This window comes from Protopterus annectens, chromosome 10.part0 (assembly GCF_019279795.1).
Source record: "Protopterus annectens isolate FY-2018-M chromosome 10.part0, PAN1.0, whole genome shotgun sequence".
NCBI lineage: Eukaryota > Metazoa > Chordata > Ceratodontiformes > Protopteridae > Protopterus > Protopterus annectens.
Window position 1 is genome coordinate 1656734003 of NC_056744.1, and position 17030 is coordinate 1656751032.

Genomic DNA, 17030 nt, shown 5'->3' on the forward strand with positions numbered 1-17030 from the left:
CAATAATAAGTTTAATTAAGAGGGTATATGAGGGATTGGAGACAAGAATTAAAATGTGAGAGTTCCTCTCTCTCATAAGTTGTGTCTGATTAGAGGAACTACCAGGGGTTCCTATTCCCTTTTGTCTTTGCTTTACACTTAGAGCCACTGACAAAGAAAATAAAGAATTGGGAAATTCAAGGATATAATTAGTATGGTATGCAAGAAAAACTGGCTTTATTTGCAGACAATATTATCTTGTACCTGATAAATCCAGAAAAGTTCATTTCAATGTTATGGAACATTTTGAGACAGTTTCAAGTCTTTTCAGATATAAAATTAATGAAGATAAAAGAAAGGTGATAGCCATCAATTATGTACATAAACATGAACTGGTTCAGCAATACCCCTATTTATAGGGACATGATAAGATGAAGTATTCAGGAAGATGAAGTATTTAGGAGTATGGTTTACAAAGGCTTTTGTTATGGCAGTTAAAGATATGTGGGAAGAGAATAAAAAAATAGTAGAAAAACTGAGAAACTGGATGCTTTTGTTTATGGCTATGATTAGTAAGATACAAGTAGTGAAAAAGGGGAAGAGGACAAGGGTTAAATGAGATAAGTTGATCCTTCCAATAGAACAAAGTAGTTTAGGATTACTTGATTTGATGGAATATTTTTGAGTTACATAATTAAGGTTCATACAAATAACACAACTACAAAGTTATAATTTAGAGTGGAAAGGGACAATGATGAAGCCAGGATGAAACTTAACAAATAAGAACAGATTTATATTTTGGATGCAGATCCTTAAGGTGAACAACAGCCATAAAGAATATTGAACTAAGACAACACAAGAATGGAGAAAGAAGATTTTGCTATAGGGAATACTATAAGTAGAAGTACAGTAAACAGGCAAGAGGTCACTATAATTCAATGGAGAAAACTAGCAAAGGAGCCAAAGGAAAGGTAATAGAATGGGATGAGGCCAAGAAGGCATTTGGACCGCAGGCTAAAGACTGCCTTCGCTACCAGGGACTGATATCAGAGTATAGACAAAGAGAAAGCTAAAAGGGAATCCAAAGTGAAAGACCTGCTCTAGTAGAGTTTTTAATTGAAACCACAACAGAAGCTGCTCTTAAATGGATAATTAATAAGGCATATAAAGTACTGTACTTTATGAACCAATCAGAGGAGGTTAGAAAATATTTTGGAAAAAGATTGGATAAGAAATGTACTAGGAAACAATGGGAGGGATATGTATGGTGTATGGCTCCCATGTATGCAAGTGAAACTAAAAGATTTAGGATTATTGCATGGATGTGTTTACATAGGTAATTTGTACACCCAACAGACATCAAAGAATGTTTCCTCAGGTTGATGACAAATGTTGGAGCTGTAATGGGGAAGAAAGAGGTTAACTGGGAACATATATTCTGGGAGTATAATGAGTTGGCAGCCTTATAAAAATTTCCTAGACAGTATTCTGTCATTAATACTGGGTGAGCAAATGAGTGTAACTAAGGAAACAATTCTTTGAGTTGGGGCCTAGTTTCTGAAATGTCTAGACACAGTAAGGCCTTGTTAAGTTTAATTTTAGTGGCTGGCAAAAAAAGCAATTTTCAGAAAATGGAAATCAAAGTTTAACTGAATTTGAAGTAGTGAACATTGCAACATAGATGAAAGAACTGGAAGTAGTATATTTTGAAAAGGGAAGCAAGAAATTTCATAGAAATAAATGGAAACTGTCAGACCAATAAAAGCAGAATAATGTTCAGGAGGAGTGAGGTTTAAGGGAAGGCAGGGAATTGAGCAATTTCTGTTATGCTGGACTGACAGTTATTAAAAAAATGTGATTCATAATGTATTTAACTGGAAACATGCTACTATATTTTTCTTTAATATTAATGTATGCTTGCCTAAATCTTAATTGATAATTTAAGAAAGAAGTTAAAAAAAACATATACCAGTTAAGACGAAACCTCTTCCCAAATAACTAAACTCTGCTATAAACCAACTCTCTTATAAGAATGAACTAAGCAATACCTTCTCTACAATTACAAGTTCTATAAATATACTTAATGTGTACTGGGGTTGACACTTAAAAGAAATAAAGATAAATGGTTAAGAATGTAACTATAAAGAATACACAAAGCAGTTTAGTACAAAAATTGGCAATCCAGTTTGGTACAGAGAAACTTCTGTGCAGAGAGGAAAAGATCAGGAAACAATAATGAAGCAGCATTAATGTCAGATGTGGGAAACCGCAACATGGTTATGAAATATGAAGGGAAAATGACTGTGCAAAGTGATCTGAATGGAAAGCACAGGAAAAAGGTGAAGACAAGAAAAAAGGAGACGACTCCCCTTCAGGCATTTACAAGAGAAAAGAAGAATTCAGAAATGAGTGGTCTCTCTGTAAAACAAGATTCACTTCTGAGGGTAAAGATGCATATATATGTAGACCAAACTATGACAATATCAAAACGCCATGCTTACTAGGAAGTAAAATACAAGACATATCAGATAACGTCTTACAGAGATATTCAACAGAAGTAACAAACTGGTGTCTGCTGCCAGAATAGTTAACATGAGATGAAGACATACTTGCATGGATACTAAGGGATTAAATTAGAATTAAAAATAAATAAATGTCATAAACGTCAAATATAACATAATGTGTCCCAAGACAATATTTGAAAGCTTAGATAACAGCTTGAAATGACAGATGTGTATGCCTTACCTGATCTGAACTTGAACTCATTTATGAATTTGTTAGCAGCATTCTTCATTGCCCCCTCTTCAGTCATGGCCCAGGCCCAATGCAAACATATATATTTTATATCATATAATAATATATGCTGTCAAGTTGCAAATATAGCAGGAAAAACAAGATGATGATTTGATACTAGAAGATACTTTCCTGTAAATCACAACTAATGCTCCCAAAAACTACTTTTCCTCAAATCCCTTTCTCATGAAAAAACAAAATTTAAAGTCCTCTCTAATAATATAACCACTGAAGTCACTTCTCATAGCAAATTTTTAGGGATGATAGTGAATGATAATCTTAAATTTGACTGGCATGTACAAAACTGCATAAGAAAACTCCAACAAAATATAGGGATGCTTTTCAGATCCAAAAACTTTCTCACCAACTAAGCTAAAACTACACTTGCCACTAGTTACCTCCGCCCTTCCATATTTGTTGGTGCTCCCATCCTTACTGACCTCCAGGCATCAAAAAAAGCAAAACTTGAACAATCCTATAATAAAGTGGCTAAATTTGCAGTAAATACCCCTTTCAGAACCCACCACTATGGCACTAAAAGGCTTAAACTGGTTAGAATTATCCCATTATCTAACAAACACACTGCTTCATACATTCATAAGTAAAGTACTAGGCTAGCTGTCCTTGCGGGCCATTTTAAGCCAAGACAGTTTCCCTTTTTGTGCTCAAACTAACCTATCCCAATTGGTTATAGATTAACCTTACCCATCCCATGGTCGACAATTATATATTACTCCTAATGAGAATAACTGGGATCATACCACAGATAATTTGAGGGGACCCATGCACGGGATAAACCATTTAGGAGCTGCCTTTGCCCATTAGTAGTACAGGGGCCAGTAATTGGGTATATTTTCTGTTTTACATTCATCTAATTTGTGCTTAAATATAGGCAGGGATGAACTTTATTTTATGTGGATGGGCAGTCTGTGTCATAGCAGCGGATGAACTTTATTTTATGTGGATGGGCAGTCTGTGTCATAGCAGCGGACAAACTTTATTTTATGTGGATGGGCAGTCTGTGTCATAGCAGCGGATGAACTTTATTTTATGTGGATGGGCAGTCTGTGTCATAGCAGCGGATGACCTTTATTTTATGTGGATGGGCAGTCTGTGTCATAGCAGCGGATGACCTTTATTTTATGTGGATGGGCAGTCTGTGTCATAGCAGCGGATGAACTTTATTTTATGTGGATGGGCACTCTGTGTCATAGCAGCGGATGAACTTTATTTTATGTGGATGGGCAGTCTGTTTCATAGCAGCGGATGAACTTTATTTTATGTGGATGGGCAGTCTGTGTCATAGCAGCGGATGAACTTTATTTTATGTGGATGGGCAGTCTGTGTCATAGCAGCGGTATCATCTTGAGCTCTACATGTCCATAGAAACCATTCTGTTGATTTTACAGACGAGCTTTAGATTCCCAGACAGACTATTTCTGATGTCATTTGACTAGCTTATGTGCATTAAAACCTCCAGTAATGGGATGGAGGATGCCTTGTATGCCAGATACAGGTCACCTCTTACTAGTCTGTAGTATACAGAATATAGTGACAGGGATTTGAGTTGGTCCATATAGGACATGTTGCTTAGGCCTTGTATTCCATTTATTTCTATGTAATTTGCTCCTTCCCTTCAAGTTTTTTTTTATGTTTAGGTAACTGATTCCAGTTAGCTGGGGAAGCTTTTCTTAAACTCTGCCCCTTACAGGCTTTATGAAGTAATACCTTTGGAGTCAGACAGAAGTTAAGACCTCCACTGCTTAGGTTATGCAGTGATGAACAGATTATTAATTTGTTTGTAAGTGTGAGACAGCAGCTGTTGTGTAATAACTGGAAGGTGAGGGAGAAAAGGAGGAGAGTGGCATATGCAACAGGTGTGTGACACAACACACCTGTGGCATATGCAACAGGTGTGTGACACAACACACCTGTGGCATATGCAACAGGTGTGTGACACAACACACCTGTGGCATATGCAACAGGTGTGTGACACAACACACCTGCTGCATATGCAACAGGTGTGTGACACAACACACTGCACTAACTGCAGTTTGCAGGGAATGTGTACTTTGGGAAGAATTCGAGACAGAATATTCCAGTATGGGTACACGGAAATTCTTGACAATAGTGGTCTGGGATGATCTGATTAGGCAATGTGAAAATGAGTGGCCTTTAGTGTCTAGACAACACTGCTACAAATGGTTTCAGTAGAGGGTTTAAAGGGAAGAGAGAGATTGAGGAAGTAGTGTAACAAGGGTGGGGTGAAAGGGGAAACCATTTTGGATAGAAGATGTTAGTGGGCATGAACAGGAGATACTGAATAAGCAGCAAAGAAATACCTGTACTTGTTTCTGTCCAGAAATGAATTTGGATACTACTTTTCTAGTCAGGACTTCAGTACAGGGTCAGTACTGTATATGGTGGAAAGTTTTAGCAAGCCAGTTGCTATAAGTTTGCTTTTTTTCTCTCTTGTGCTCCTCTGCTTGGACTAGATGGGTGCTGAAATGAGACCTGACTGGCTCCAGAGGTTTAGGAGTACCAGATAAGGGAATATCACTGTACACTAGATGAGGCAGTTAAAGCTCTGGATGGGAGGACACTGCCGACCAGGATGTAAGGAATAATTAGTGCTGGGTAGCTATAATATGTAGCGAGATATTACTGTTAATCATTCACATAGAAGAAATAAATGTATCTGTAGTTATTGCTATAGATTACAGAAGGAAAGGTCCCTGCTGTGAATTTCTACATCATCTGCAAAGCTTAAGGCAAAGAGAGAGTGGGGATTTTTTCCTTTTTTTTTTTTTAATTATACTTTTTTGATTAAGTTAGCTCCACTAGGCAAATGGCCTCTTTTCAGGAGACCTCACTAGGAGAACTTTACACAGGCGTCAGGGAACTTTCCTTATTCTTTTTGATACGTGCCATGGGATTTTTTTACATTCCCCCAAGCTGCCATCGAGCACATTGAGCCAAAAGTTGATGTCTAAATGTGGTAGTCATACCAGAAGTGAACTATTCTTTATAGATATGGTTGACAGAGCTACTAAGCTCTCAAATGACTGTCAGTTAGCCTTAGCGTACGGCAGAAAGCCCTAGTAGTCATTGGAGTGACCTGGGAAATCCAAAAAGCAAGGAAAGTGCCCTCTGAATGCATATTAGACAATCCTGAAAAGAGATGAGTTCATCTCCCATATGGACAACAGCTTCCTTCATTTACATGTAAGATTGGGCATGTGCAGTCTAAATGAAAAACATGCAAGATGTCAACCTTTGAGAGAGTAGAAAGAAGCTGTGACCGAAAATTAGTCAATACTTGCCATGAAGGTAACCCAGTGGACTACTAGTGGACACCAGCATTGCAAGAATCAGTTTAGAGACAGCCATTCTGTACAATACTAGTGGGGGACAATAGTTGTGACTGACATGTAAACAACACAGAAAGGTAGCAACTGCAAATCTCAACATGGCAAAGACATAAGGAATACAGCAGGAATATGGAGGTGCAATGGATAATGACATCCAGATAACCTCAAAAAGGTTACAGAAAATTATCTGGTTACTCAGGGATATATTGTCAGGACTGTTCTCAGCAAGCATTGCCCTCATCTGGGTACACGGGTAATGAGAGGTCATAGCTTTCATTGGGAACATGAGCTGTCACATAAAAAAATGGAACACTCTGCAACAGGTACTTGACAGAATTTAATGATGTAGTCCTTCTGTTCATGTTACAAGAAATTCATCAGAATAAAAGACATCCCTGTCAAGCTTAAATATGCTGAAAAGGTAAGTGTGACAGGAAGTGTTAATGCTTCAGCATATCAGACCTTCTCTTTGAAACTTGTGCAAGAGAAACAACTTCATTTAAGCCAAGTAAAACATCAATGTTTAAAAGCATTTGCCATAACAGTTTCCTACAACATTAATGTAGTTTTCAAATCATTCACTCCCCCGCTGTCCTGGAAGACCTTTTCCAGTACAAAATAAAATGGGTTGCCAGGTACAATGAACACTTTGAGTGACATCAAAAAGCAGAGAGCAGGCTATCCTTTGAGGAAGCATTGTAAGAAGAACCTTGTAGGATTGGGATTGTGTCTGTAGATGAGGTCACTATCACATTTAAAAACTTCTGAGGTGGCAAGGTTGTGAAAGTGGCCAGGATCCACCTCGAAATTATCTAAAAGAGCCAATACTGGAGTGCTGTGGTTAGCATGCCTTTCCAATGTTGAGTGGAATCAGGAAAAGTTCTTCCAGACTGGCAAACTGAACCAATAATGCCTTTTTTCCAAAAGGGGTCAGGATAATACGCACAAATTATACAGGTTCTCACTCCTCAACTTTACTCATAGAATGTACATCAGAATACTAGCAATAAGATTGCATCAAATAGGCAAGCCCCTGATTCGGTAACAGCAGTGAAGATTCTATGTCAGTTGAAACTGTGGTCAACTCTTTGTCCTTGTGTAAATAGTGGACAAGTCATGGGACATTTCAGTGGACATGGAAAGTGCAGACAATTTCCCTAGAATACCTCGTAGAAGGTACTAGAAAGGCTGCTGCTGCAAAATATTCAAACCCTGTCTATATTTTCAGTAGTAAACTGAAAACATTCAAGGTTGAATATGCCTCTGCCACAGGTGAGGTACACTTCCCCACATGTTCAGGATTTTCTTAAGAAGCCAATATGCAATTCAAGAGTAGAGACTGCTCAGTCAGTTGTCTGCACATGACATCATCTTGGTGTCACATGACAGATATCTGGTGTTCAGTGCAGCAGTTTACAGACTGTGAAATGGTTGGGATGAAAATCAACACCTTCCTTGTTCCCTCTACGTGAGTGGGAGGTAGCTATTCTATTAGAAGGAGTTTGTGGTACTGGTGATCTTGCCGATAACTAAGGGTAAAAAGAGATCAGCAACTGACCAGTACATGGATACAGTGGCAGCAGTACTACAGGCCTTGCAGTAGGCATTCGCAAAATGACCAGCAAACTAAGAACTTTGTTTTACATTGTCATTCTAACCTGTGGTCAACAGCTTTGGTCAAGAGCATAAAGGATGATATCCAAAGTACAATCAGTAGACGTTAGGTTCCTTCACAACGTTGTTGTGCTAACCTTAGATCCCTGAGTACAGTCAATCATCATCCTGGTTCTCAGGAGTCATTTGAGGTGGTCTTGGCACATGCAGAAAATGACATAATCCCCGGGTACCTCCCGTGTGAGGTTACCAAACATTTGTCAGTGGGAAATCACCCCAGGGCAGCTCCTGGACATGCTTTAGAGATTCGCTCTCACCTTGTCTGGGAACACCTTGGGATCCTGCAGAATAAGCAGGGGAGTTTTGCTGGATATAGGGAAGTCTGGTTAGTCCTGCTCAGCTTATTACCACTACCTTCCTCACTACAAAAAAGTTAACTGCAGAATGGATAAATAGAGATTTATATGTAAGAAGTGAACAGCATTTATTGCTTTTTGTTTACATTCAGCACTACAGTCATATCTATAAAAAGAGGTGCAAGGAAAAGTTGACATATACACAAGTACAGGGGAAAAAGGTAGTAATAGACAAAACAAGTGCAAAGAAAATCATACTTTTTTATGGAAACTAATAAATGTAGTCAGAGTGAATGTGACATACACATGCAAGGACCTTAAAACATGAAGTAGTTATACAATATTACTATTTAAACATAAAGAAAATGCTAATATATTAAGCGATGCAATGTACTAAAATGGAGGAGTAGAGAATAGAAACAGCTGACTATAATAAATACTAAGATAACACGGAAGGTTCAATAGACAAACTGTAGTGTGTGTGTGTGTGTGTGTGTGTGTGTGTGTGTGTGTGTGTGTGTGTGTGTGTGTGTGTGTGTGTGTGTGTGTGTGTGTGTGTGTGTGTGTATACAGACATACATATAATATGTAAATATTTATATATATGTATATATACACACACATACTCTCACACACACACACACGCATATATATATATATATATATATATATATATATATATATATATGTGTGTGTGTGTGTGTGTGTGTGTGTGTGTGTGTGTGTGTGTGTGTGTGTGTGTGTATATATATATGGATCTACCTGACATAGTCGAAACCACACAACACGACAATCGACGACACCACATCATCATCATCGACAGTCCAAAAAACAACCAACCACAATAAACCGATAACGAAAAATAACCGACGTACACAAACACGAAACCCCATATGTGTGTGTGTCGGTCTTCTGTGTGTGTAAGTCAGGTAGAACCATATATATATATATATATATATATATATATATATATATATATATATATATATATATATATATATATGTATATATATATATAGATGTGTGTGTGTGTGTCTATATATATATATATATATATATATATATTTAGTCTAGCTGGATATATGTCCATTTTCAGTAGAGGCCAGGGGAGAAAAGCTCCAAGTGATAAAAACGCAGTAATAACATACATAAAGTAACAGTGACATATGCAATCAAGATTATACTAACAAGGCTATACATAACAAAAATATCAATAACAAAAAGTTGAGACATAGCTAAACACAGTCATATGCAGTATGATACATAAGGTAAGGTACAGAAATCATACTTGATGTACCAAGAGGAATTAAAATCAAAAGTGTCTCTTGGTTACAGTTCCTGCTTTCATTGGTAGTAGGCAGCAATTAACTGGTATACAAAGTAGAATTTAAAAGATGTTACTAAAAATAAAGGTGATAGGATTAGTCAGGATTGCTGCAAGCGCATAACCAGTGTGATTTAAGGTATCTTCTGAGTTTTTGTTTAAAGAGGGGCAAGGAAGGAAGTGATGTAAGTTCATCAGGTAGTAGGTTCCAGTTTTTACCAGCTGTGTTAGAGAACAGTGAGTCCCCTGCCAAGTTGTCGGACTTACTTATGCTCACTAGTAATTTATTAGAAGATCGTAATGAATTAAGATTTTTATAGGAGATAATGAGGTTTGAAAGTATATAGGGGGTGTTGTTTAGTTGATTTAGGATTTTGTGGGCTATGGTAAGTTGTGAAAGTTGTAGCAGGTTTTGCAGTTCAAGCCAGCCTAGCTGCTTTAGGTTCTGACAGTGATGGGTTTGGAAGGGATTACCAGTGGCAAATCTGGCAATGTTAATATAGGAGTTGGCCAATTTGAGAAGATTATTTTTTGACAGGTTAGTATATATGGGGGAAGCACAGAGAAGTGTAGAGATAAGATGGGAGTGGGCAATGGTAGATCTAGCTGCTGGTGTAAGGAAGGGTTTAATTCTGTATAAGGACCCCATTTTACTGTTCACTGTTTTTAAAGTGTTATTAATATGGGTGTCAAAGTTGGGGTTGTTGTCAATTGTAATTCATAGGAGTTTGGTGGTAGAGTCAGGGTATATGAGGGTGCCATTGTTAGATATAACTGAGAAATCAATGGGGGAGGACTTGCGAGTAGGTGTAAAGAGGAGGAGCTTTGTTTTTTTTGGGATTCAGGAGGAGGCAATGTTTTAAGAACCAGGTCTCCACTGTGTTAAATACTTTCTGAGTTAGGGATTGCAGTTCTGATGCACAGTTGGCTGAACATATGAGTGTTGAATCATCTGCGTATTGTATGCAGGTGGCTTGAGGAATAGCTAGGTATAGATCATTGATAAATATTGAGAATAGGAGAGGTCCTAAAAGGGAACCTTGAGGGACCCCCAGGATTACTGGTAGATGGGAAGAAAGACTATTCTCCCAAAGCACTGCATGCTGCCTATTGCTAAGGTAGTAACTAAACCATTGTACAGTCTGATTACTAAGTGAAATAGATTTAAGAATATTTATAAGAAGAGCATGGTTTACCATATCAAAAGCTCTTGAAAGATCTATAAAGAGTGCTGAGGAGAGAACATTGTCATTACGGTTTCTGTTAATGAAGTCAGTGAAAGATAAGAGGGCAGTAGTAGTACTGTGAAATGGTCTAAAGCCATGTTGGCTGTTAGCTAGTATATTATGTTGAATGAGATGGTCAAGTAGCTGGTGGTGAATATAGTTTTCCATTATTTTTGCTGAGGGTGATAGCAGGGCAATCGGCCGATAGTTAGAATATTCATTTGAGTTGCCCCCTTTATGTAGTGGTATAATGTGAGAGATTTTCCAGATATTAGGGATGGTATCCTCATGTATGGTTCTATTAATGAGGATGGATATAGGACAGGCTACTGCTTTGGCTGCTTTTTGCAAATATTCAGCTGGAATTTGGTCAGCTGAAGGAGTACATGGCTTAAGTTTTTGGATGAGCATGAAGTTAGTAGAGATGGGCTTCAGGTGGAAAGTAGGAAGGGGATTAGGAGAAGAGGTAAGAAGGCTAGAGTTGTTAAGGGATAGCTGGCAGGCTAGAGATTGAATGGTCTTTGTAAAGAAGGTGTTAAAGATATTAGCAGTTTGGTTGGGAGTATCATGATTATCATCAAGTGGGGTTGGTGTATTGGAGTGACCTGGGTGTAGCGGTTTACTGATACTTGCCCAGAACCTTTGTGGATTATTTTGGTTTATTTGCTGTAGTTTGCTATAAAAATTCTTTTTGTCTGAGGGAATAGTCTTTTTTGTTACATTTCTCAACTGTCTAAAAGTTTGCTGGTCGGTTATATTTTTGGTAGCTCGCAACCTAGACCAAGATTTGTTTCTGATTAGGATTTTCTGTCTGTTTTCTTTTGTAAGCCAGGGAGCTGATTTTGACTTGATTCCAAAAGAGCGTTTAGGAGCATGCTGGTCAAGGATAGTTAGGACTTTTTCATTGAAGTATTTGACTGCCTCTTCAAGACAGTGTGTTTTTAGAGGAGTCCAGTCACAAGCGCTCAACTCACATTGAAATAGCGCTGAGTTAAAGTGTTTATTGGACCTAGAAATTCTATATGTGGGAGGATGGGAAATATCACTTTTTTGTCTGATAATGTAGGCCAAAGAGTGGTCACTTATATCATCAGGTAAGATTCCTACCTTATATATTTGTAACTGGTTATTAATAAGAATCCCATCTAAGATACTCTCTTTATTGTTTGGTTTGTTAATTCTGGTAGAGGAGTTGATGATTTGAGTGAAGCCGTGGAGGTTTATGTGAGAAGTAGGATGTTCAGTGTTGATACACTTCCAATCAATATTAAAGTCCCCTAGGATTATAGTCTAGGACTTCTGCATTGTTATCCTGAGGTGGATTATAAGATAAAGTGGTAACCTGTATGCTGTCTTTAAACAGAATTGCTACTCCCCCTCCTTTACGCTTTTTGTGGTCTTGTCTCAATATATTGTAACCTGGTGGGATAATTTCATTGTCTTGAGTTGTAGGTTTTAACCACGTTTCTGTTAAACATGGTATATCAAATGAGTGAACATCTAGGAGAGTATGAAGGTGGGGAATTTTATTGTTTACACTGCGGATATTGAGATGTGCTATCAGGAGTGAATTAGTGAGTCTGGTGGTGGTGAGTGGAGTAGAGGAATGGGGATTACAGGATTCAGTTGTTAAGACATTGGTTGGGCCAGGGTTAGGATGGATGTCATCATCTTTTAAGGCTTCTTTTTTTTATGTACGTATGGGATAGTGTGTGTAGCTAATTAGATATCGAACTTTCCTGGCTGTGAGATTGCTATATTTAATGTGGGCCAGTCTGTGATATTTGGCTAGTAGGTAGCTAGGTATGGAAGTTAAACTTATATGATTGTGGGAGATAGTAGGAGTTAGAGTGGATGTTTGTTGGCGAGGATAATGTAACTGGAAATGTTCAAGGTTTTCAAAGTAGGTTAGGAGGTAGGCTGAGGTTAGGAGAGATAGGAGTGTTGTAATGAGTAATGGCTTAGTTTTAGTTGAGTTAATTATTATGGGCATACTGTTACGTAGTTTTAGGGTAATATATGGGTAATAGGACAGAAGTAAGAGAACAAAAGAGATAATAGCCAAGATTAATTACTTTAAGTAGTGGGATCAAGCAATGACAATAAATTAAGTGGTGAAAGGGTGTGATACGCTTAGCTAGAGAAGTGGGAACTTTTGATTGGTAGGATGGGGAAGGGGGTGTGGTTAGGAGGTATAAGTCTAGGACTAGTGGGGTGGGTGGGATTTTGGGGTAAGGTAAGGGAGTGAAGTGAGCCCGCGGGGCAAACGGAGCGGGTAGAGACACGAGAAGGATTAAGAGACACAAGAAGGAGTAAGCATACAAAAATAATCAGTGAGAAAGCTTTTGAAGGAAGGTAAGTACTGTTACATGTGAGTAAAGAGGTTAAGCAAAGTGAAAGGTGGGGATAAAAATGTAAAGTAAAAAAGGTGCGGGGGATAGAATGAGGTTAAGTGGGAATTAAGGTAGAACTGAAAAGATTCAAGTGGGTTGTACTAACAAATAAACCATGGAACAAGGAACTGATAAAAGGTAGGAGAAAGGATGTATGGAGGTAGGGCTGAGTAGTGGTGCCACCTGGTAGACAAACTATTTATTACAGCAGTGGGTTATAGGAGGGAGAAGGCAGGCAGGATTTGAGGAAGAAATGGCTAATTGAATTAGGAGCTTTAACAGTATGGAGGAGAGGTACACAGGCTATAAGGGTAAGGCTGCTGGCTAACCGTCTTAGAAGCAACCTTAAACTACATAAAGTAGTTGTTACAAATCAAGATTAAACTTTTAGGTTCAAGAAAATAACATACATTTTTGCTTCCTTTAGTACTTATAAGGAACAAGGCAATAAGACAGTAGGATGACGCAGCAGGTTGGAGAGGGTCCTTAGTCATCAGGCTAGAGGAACTCAGTGTCCAAGGATGGGATCTGGAGCTTAGATAGCTGGGTACTTGTAAAATAAAGTGGGAAAAAGGTATATGGGAGAAAAAGTTGGGTTTAGTACAATGTAACGGTAAACTTAGTAAATATTACATTTGCAATATTTTGTAAACAACTTATAATATCTCAGCAACCATTCAAGTTAAACATATACTGTCAAGCAGCATTTTAGTCATCTAGCTGAGAGCTTTCATATCAGGCTAAGGGGTTCTGTCTGTGTTACTTGGTTTTTGAGATATATAGAAAAATGTGAACATTATATCTATATATATTAATATCATAAAAACAACAGTTAGTATCTATTTACCTCCACTAGACAAAAAAGCAATGGCTTTTCCCAATTGGGGGTCACCACAATGGATCACCAGTCGGCAGAGTTACTGGCAGTGGATTTTTACGGTGTCGAGCTGCCAGCATGGTGCCCAATTTTCACAGAAGGCACACCCACATGCACCTACCTGCATGTCTTTAAAGCTCACTCAGCTGCAGGGAGGACATGCACACTCTGCACAGAAGGAACTCCAGCAGAGAATTGCACCGAAGAACCTCTTGCTGTGAGCAACAATGCTAACCGCTACACCACCGTGGCCTGCACTAGACAGAGGTCAAATATTATTTCAGCTGAATTTGCTATTGTGTAAGCTTTAAGATGAAATCTTTTAAAACCTTGTACATTGCATGGTTTAGGAATTATTAATGCAAATATGAACATGCAATATTTGCCTCCTAGAGGCGTCAGTAGGAGTTAACTGCAGATGCACCTGAAGGCGTTATTCGGATGTAATGAGTTAATGGGGGGCAAGCCCCCCTGCACCACCCATGTTGAATGCTGTGCCTCCTACACCCCATGCACATTAAATATGCCAACTCCAAGATCGCACTACAGTGAGGAAAAGGGTGAATTTCCCATTTTGCACTATACCGCAATCTCCATTCAAAACCTTTGAGTTTTCATAAACTTGATTAATATGGTCCCGTCCATATGAATTTTCAGTTTTTGAAAACTCGATCATCCAACAGGGACCCATATATCAGTTCATATTTTTCACACCATATAATATTCACGATAGAAGAATGAAGTACAATTTTTTTTCCAGCATTTTCATCTTATCACTGGTAGGCCCAGAGGCATTTGATTCATTCATTCGGACTGCAAAAATGCTAATTTTGAGTTAGTGATTCAAGTGACACTTCCCACGGAAATCCTAGTTTTACACCTTGTCCACGCAGTCCATATTATTTTTACCAAATTTGCTCAGAAATGAGAATTAAAATATCTATAAAATATCTATAAGTTCCACATCTTCAGTATACCTGCCAGTTCCCATTTCAGTGCTACTACCTCATGAGTTTTATGCATGTGTAATAAATTATCATGATTTCCTTGTTATGTCACAGCATTAAAGGTTCTCCTGCTTATTCCCTTTTCTCCATTTTTAAGGTATCATATACATTAGCAAAACAAATATTTATACAAAATGAACAATAAAACAAACTTACCATCTGTATTATCTTCCAGATTATTCTTCTGTTCTTTAAAATCTTTCACTTCCACACCACTGTCACCCACTTGCAGTTCATTATCTGCCTTTAACAGTAGTAATAGCATCTTTGGGGGAATTTTGTATCCTGCACATAAAATATTTTTATTTTGTTTTATTAACAGAGATATCCAACTATGTCAAGGCCCACTTTCAGTGGATGAAAGCCAAAAGCTTCAAAGGCAGATGCAATACATTATAAACAGGGTTACATGCATATTTAACAGTATATATCCAAACCACTAAATAAAGACATTCACAATATGACTGTATACACAATGGAGACTCCTAGTAAGCAAACATACAAAATTACAGCCATTATTAATTATAGCAAACAAGTGCCATTGTGTGTACAAAGCTGACCTAGCAATTTGAAATGTGTTAAGAGAAAAGAGTAGAGGAGAGAGATACATAGTAAATGTGAAAATTTATTATGCAGTTATCAGGAATAAGGCAAGGTGGTAGATACATACAGAAGCTGCTCAAGAAAGTAAAAAGACAAGAAAAATGGTGGGAGGTCATAAATAGAACAGGTATTGCTGAAATTATAAAGTTAATACAGAGAAATTACACCAGAAGAATAAAGGGCATTAAAACTGCGGTGGTGGTGCTGCGGTAGCGTTGTCGCCTCACAGTTAGACGTTGCCCGTTCGATTCTCAGTTAGAGCGTCTTCTGTGTGTCAACATGCATGAATGGGCGTTCCTTCGTTGAAGGTTGTGCATTAGGCCCGGCAAGCCAGCACGTAAAAATCAACTGCCAATCATTAGCGGACCGGAGTTCTGCTGTGGCGACCCCTAACCGGGAAAAGCCGAAAGACAGTAGTATTGAATACAGTCCCAATTTCATGGAGAGTACATGAGTTGGATGGGGTTTTGACCAAGAGAAGAGGGGTGTGAAGTTAAAACATGAACATCTTGAATAAAAGAGGTTTGCTTGTTGAGTATTTAGGATGCAGTAGAATGGGTAAAGTCAGTTAAGTAATACCATATGCAAATGACTTATGGAAGTAAGTCAGTTCTGGACTAACTTCCTGAATTTTGTCAGTGATGGCACTTAAATACATCAGATTAGAAAGTTAGTGTTGAACCATAGAAAGCAGTGACATCAGTAATTTTACTGCTTTGAGGATTAACCTGCAAAATGCATTTGAGCATCATTGTGAGGTAGTTGATAAACCAGACAACAGATGAGAAATTTCTGCCCAACTACCATGTATCACCACATACACTTTCACCCTCAAACCTATGCCCACATTCTACATAAAACTACTCAAACTCAAACCATGCTCTACTTCATCTGATGACCTTCTAAGTGAGTATTTTAAAATATGAGCTGATGACATTGCCTATCCTGTCTCAATCCTTATAAATAGGATCAATCCAGGAATCCCACATTACCTCTGTCTAGAAAGTCACACATTATCCCCTCTGCACAAGGGAGGAAATTCAAAAGACATCACCCATTTTAGACCTATAGCAGTCTTATCCTCTTTTTCCAAAACTCTTGAGAAATGTATTCAAACAAAAATCGCTAAACTATCCCAAGTACAACATGGCTTCCTTCCTTCCCAAAGTCCTAACATTGCACTTCTAATCTATATAGATACTGTCACAATAAAGCTACATATAATGACAAACTAGTTTCTTTATTTCCAGACTTGTCTAAAGCCTTCTAAAGAGTTTGTCATAGCAAACTTCTACTTCAAATGTCCTCATTAGGTCTCTCTCAGTCCACCTTTCTATGGTTCAAAAGCTGCCTAACCAACAGGTATCAGTCAGTAAAATGGCAATCCACCCTCTCTCCATACCTCCCAGTCACCACCGGTGTACCAGAAGGCTCTATGCTCAGTCCCCACCTCTTTAATATTCTCACTGTGATGGCCTCTATACTCT

At 38.2% G+C, this 17030-nt stretch overlaps 1 protein-coding gene across 1 annotated transcript in view; it reads right to left on the reverse strand.

Annotated features, from left to right (window-relative positions):
• Positions 1–17030, reverse strand: part of LOC122814379 (zinc finger protein 845-like) — a 281439-nt gene that overhangs the window by 199877 nt on the left and 64532 nt on the right. The window contains exon 5 of the mRNA XM_044086963.1: positions 15097–15225. Coding sequence (XP_043942898.1) covers positions 15097–15225 — 129 coding nt within the window. The remainder of the gene's footprint in view (positions 1–15096; positions 15226–17030) is intronic.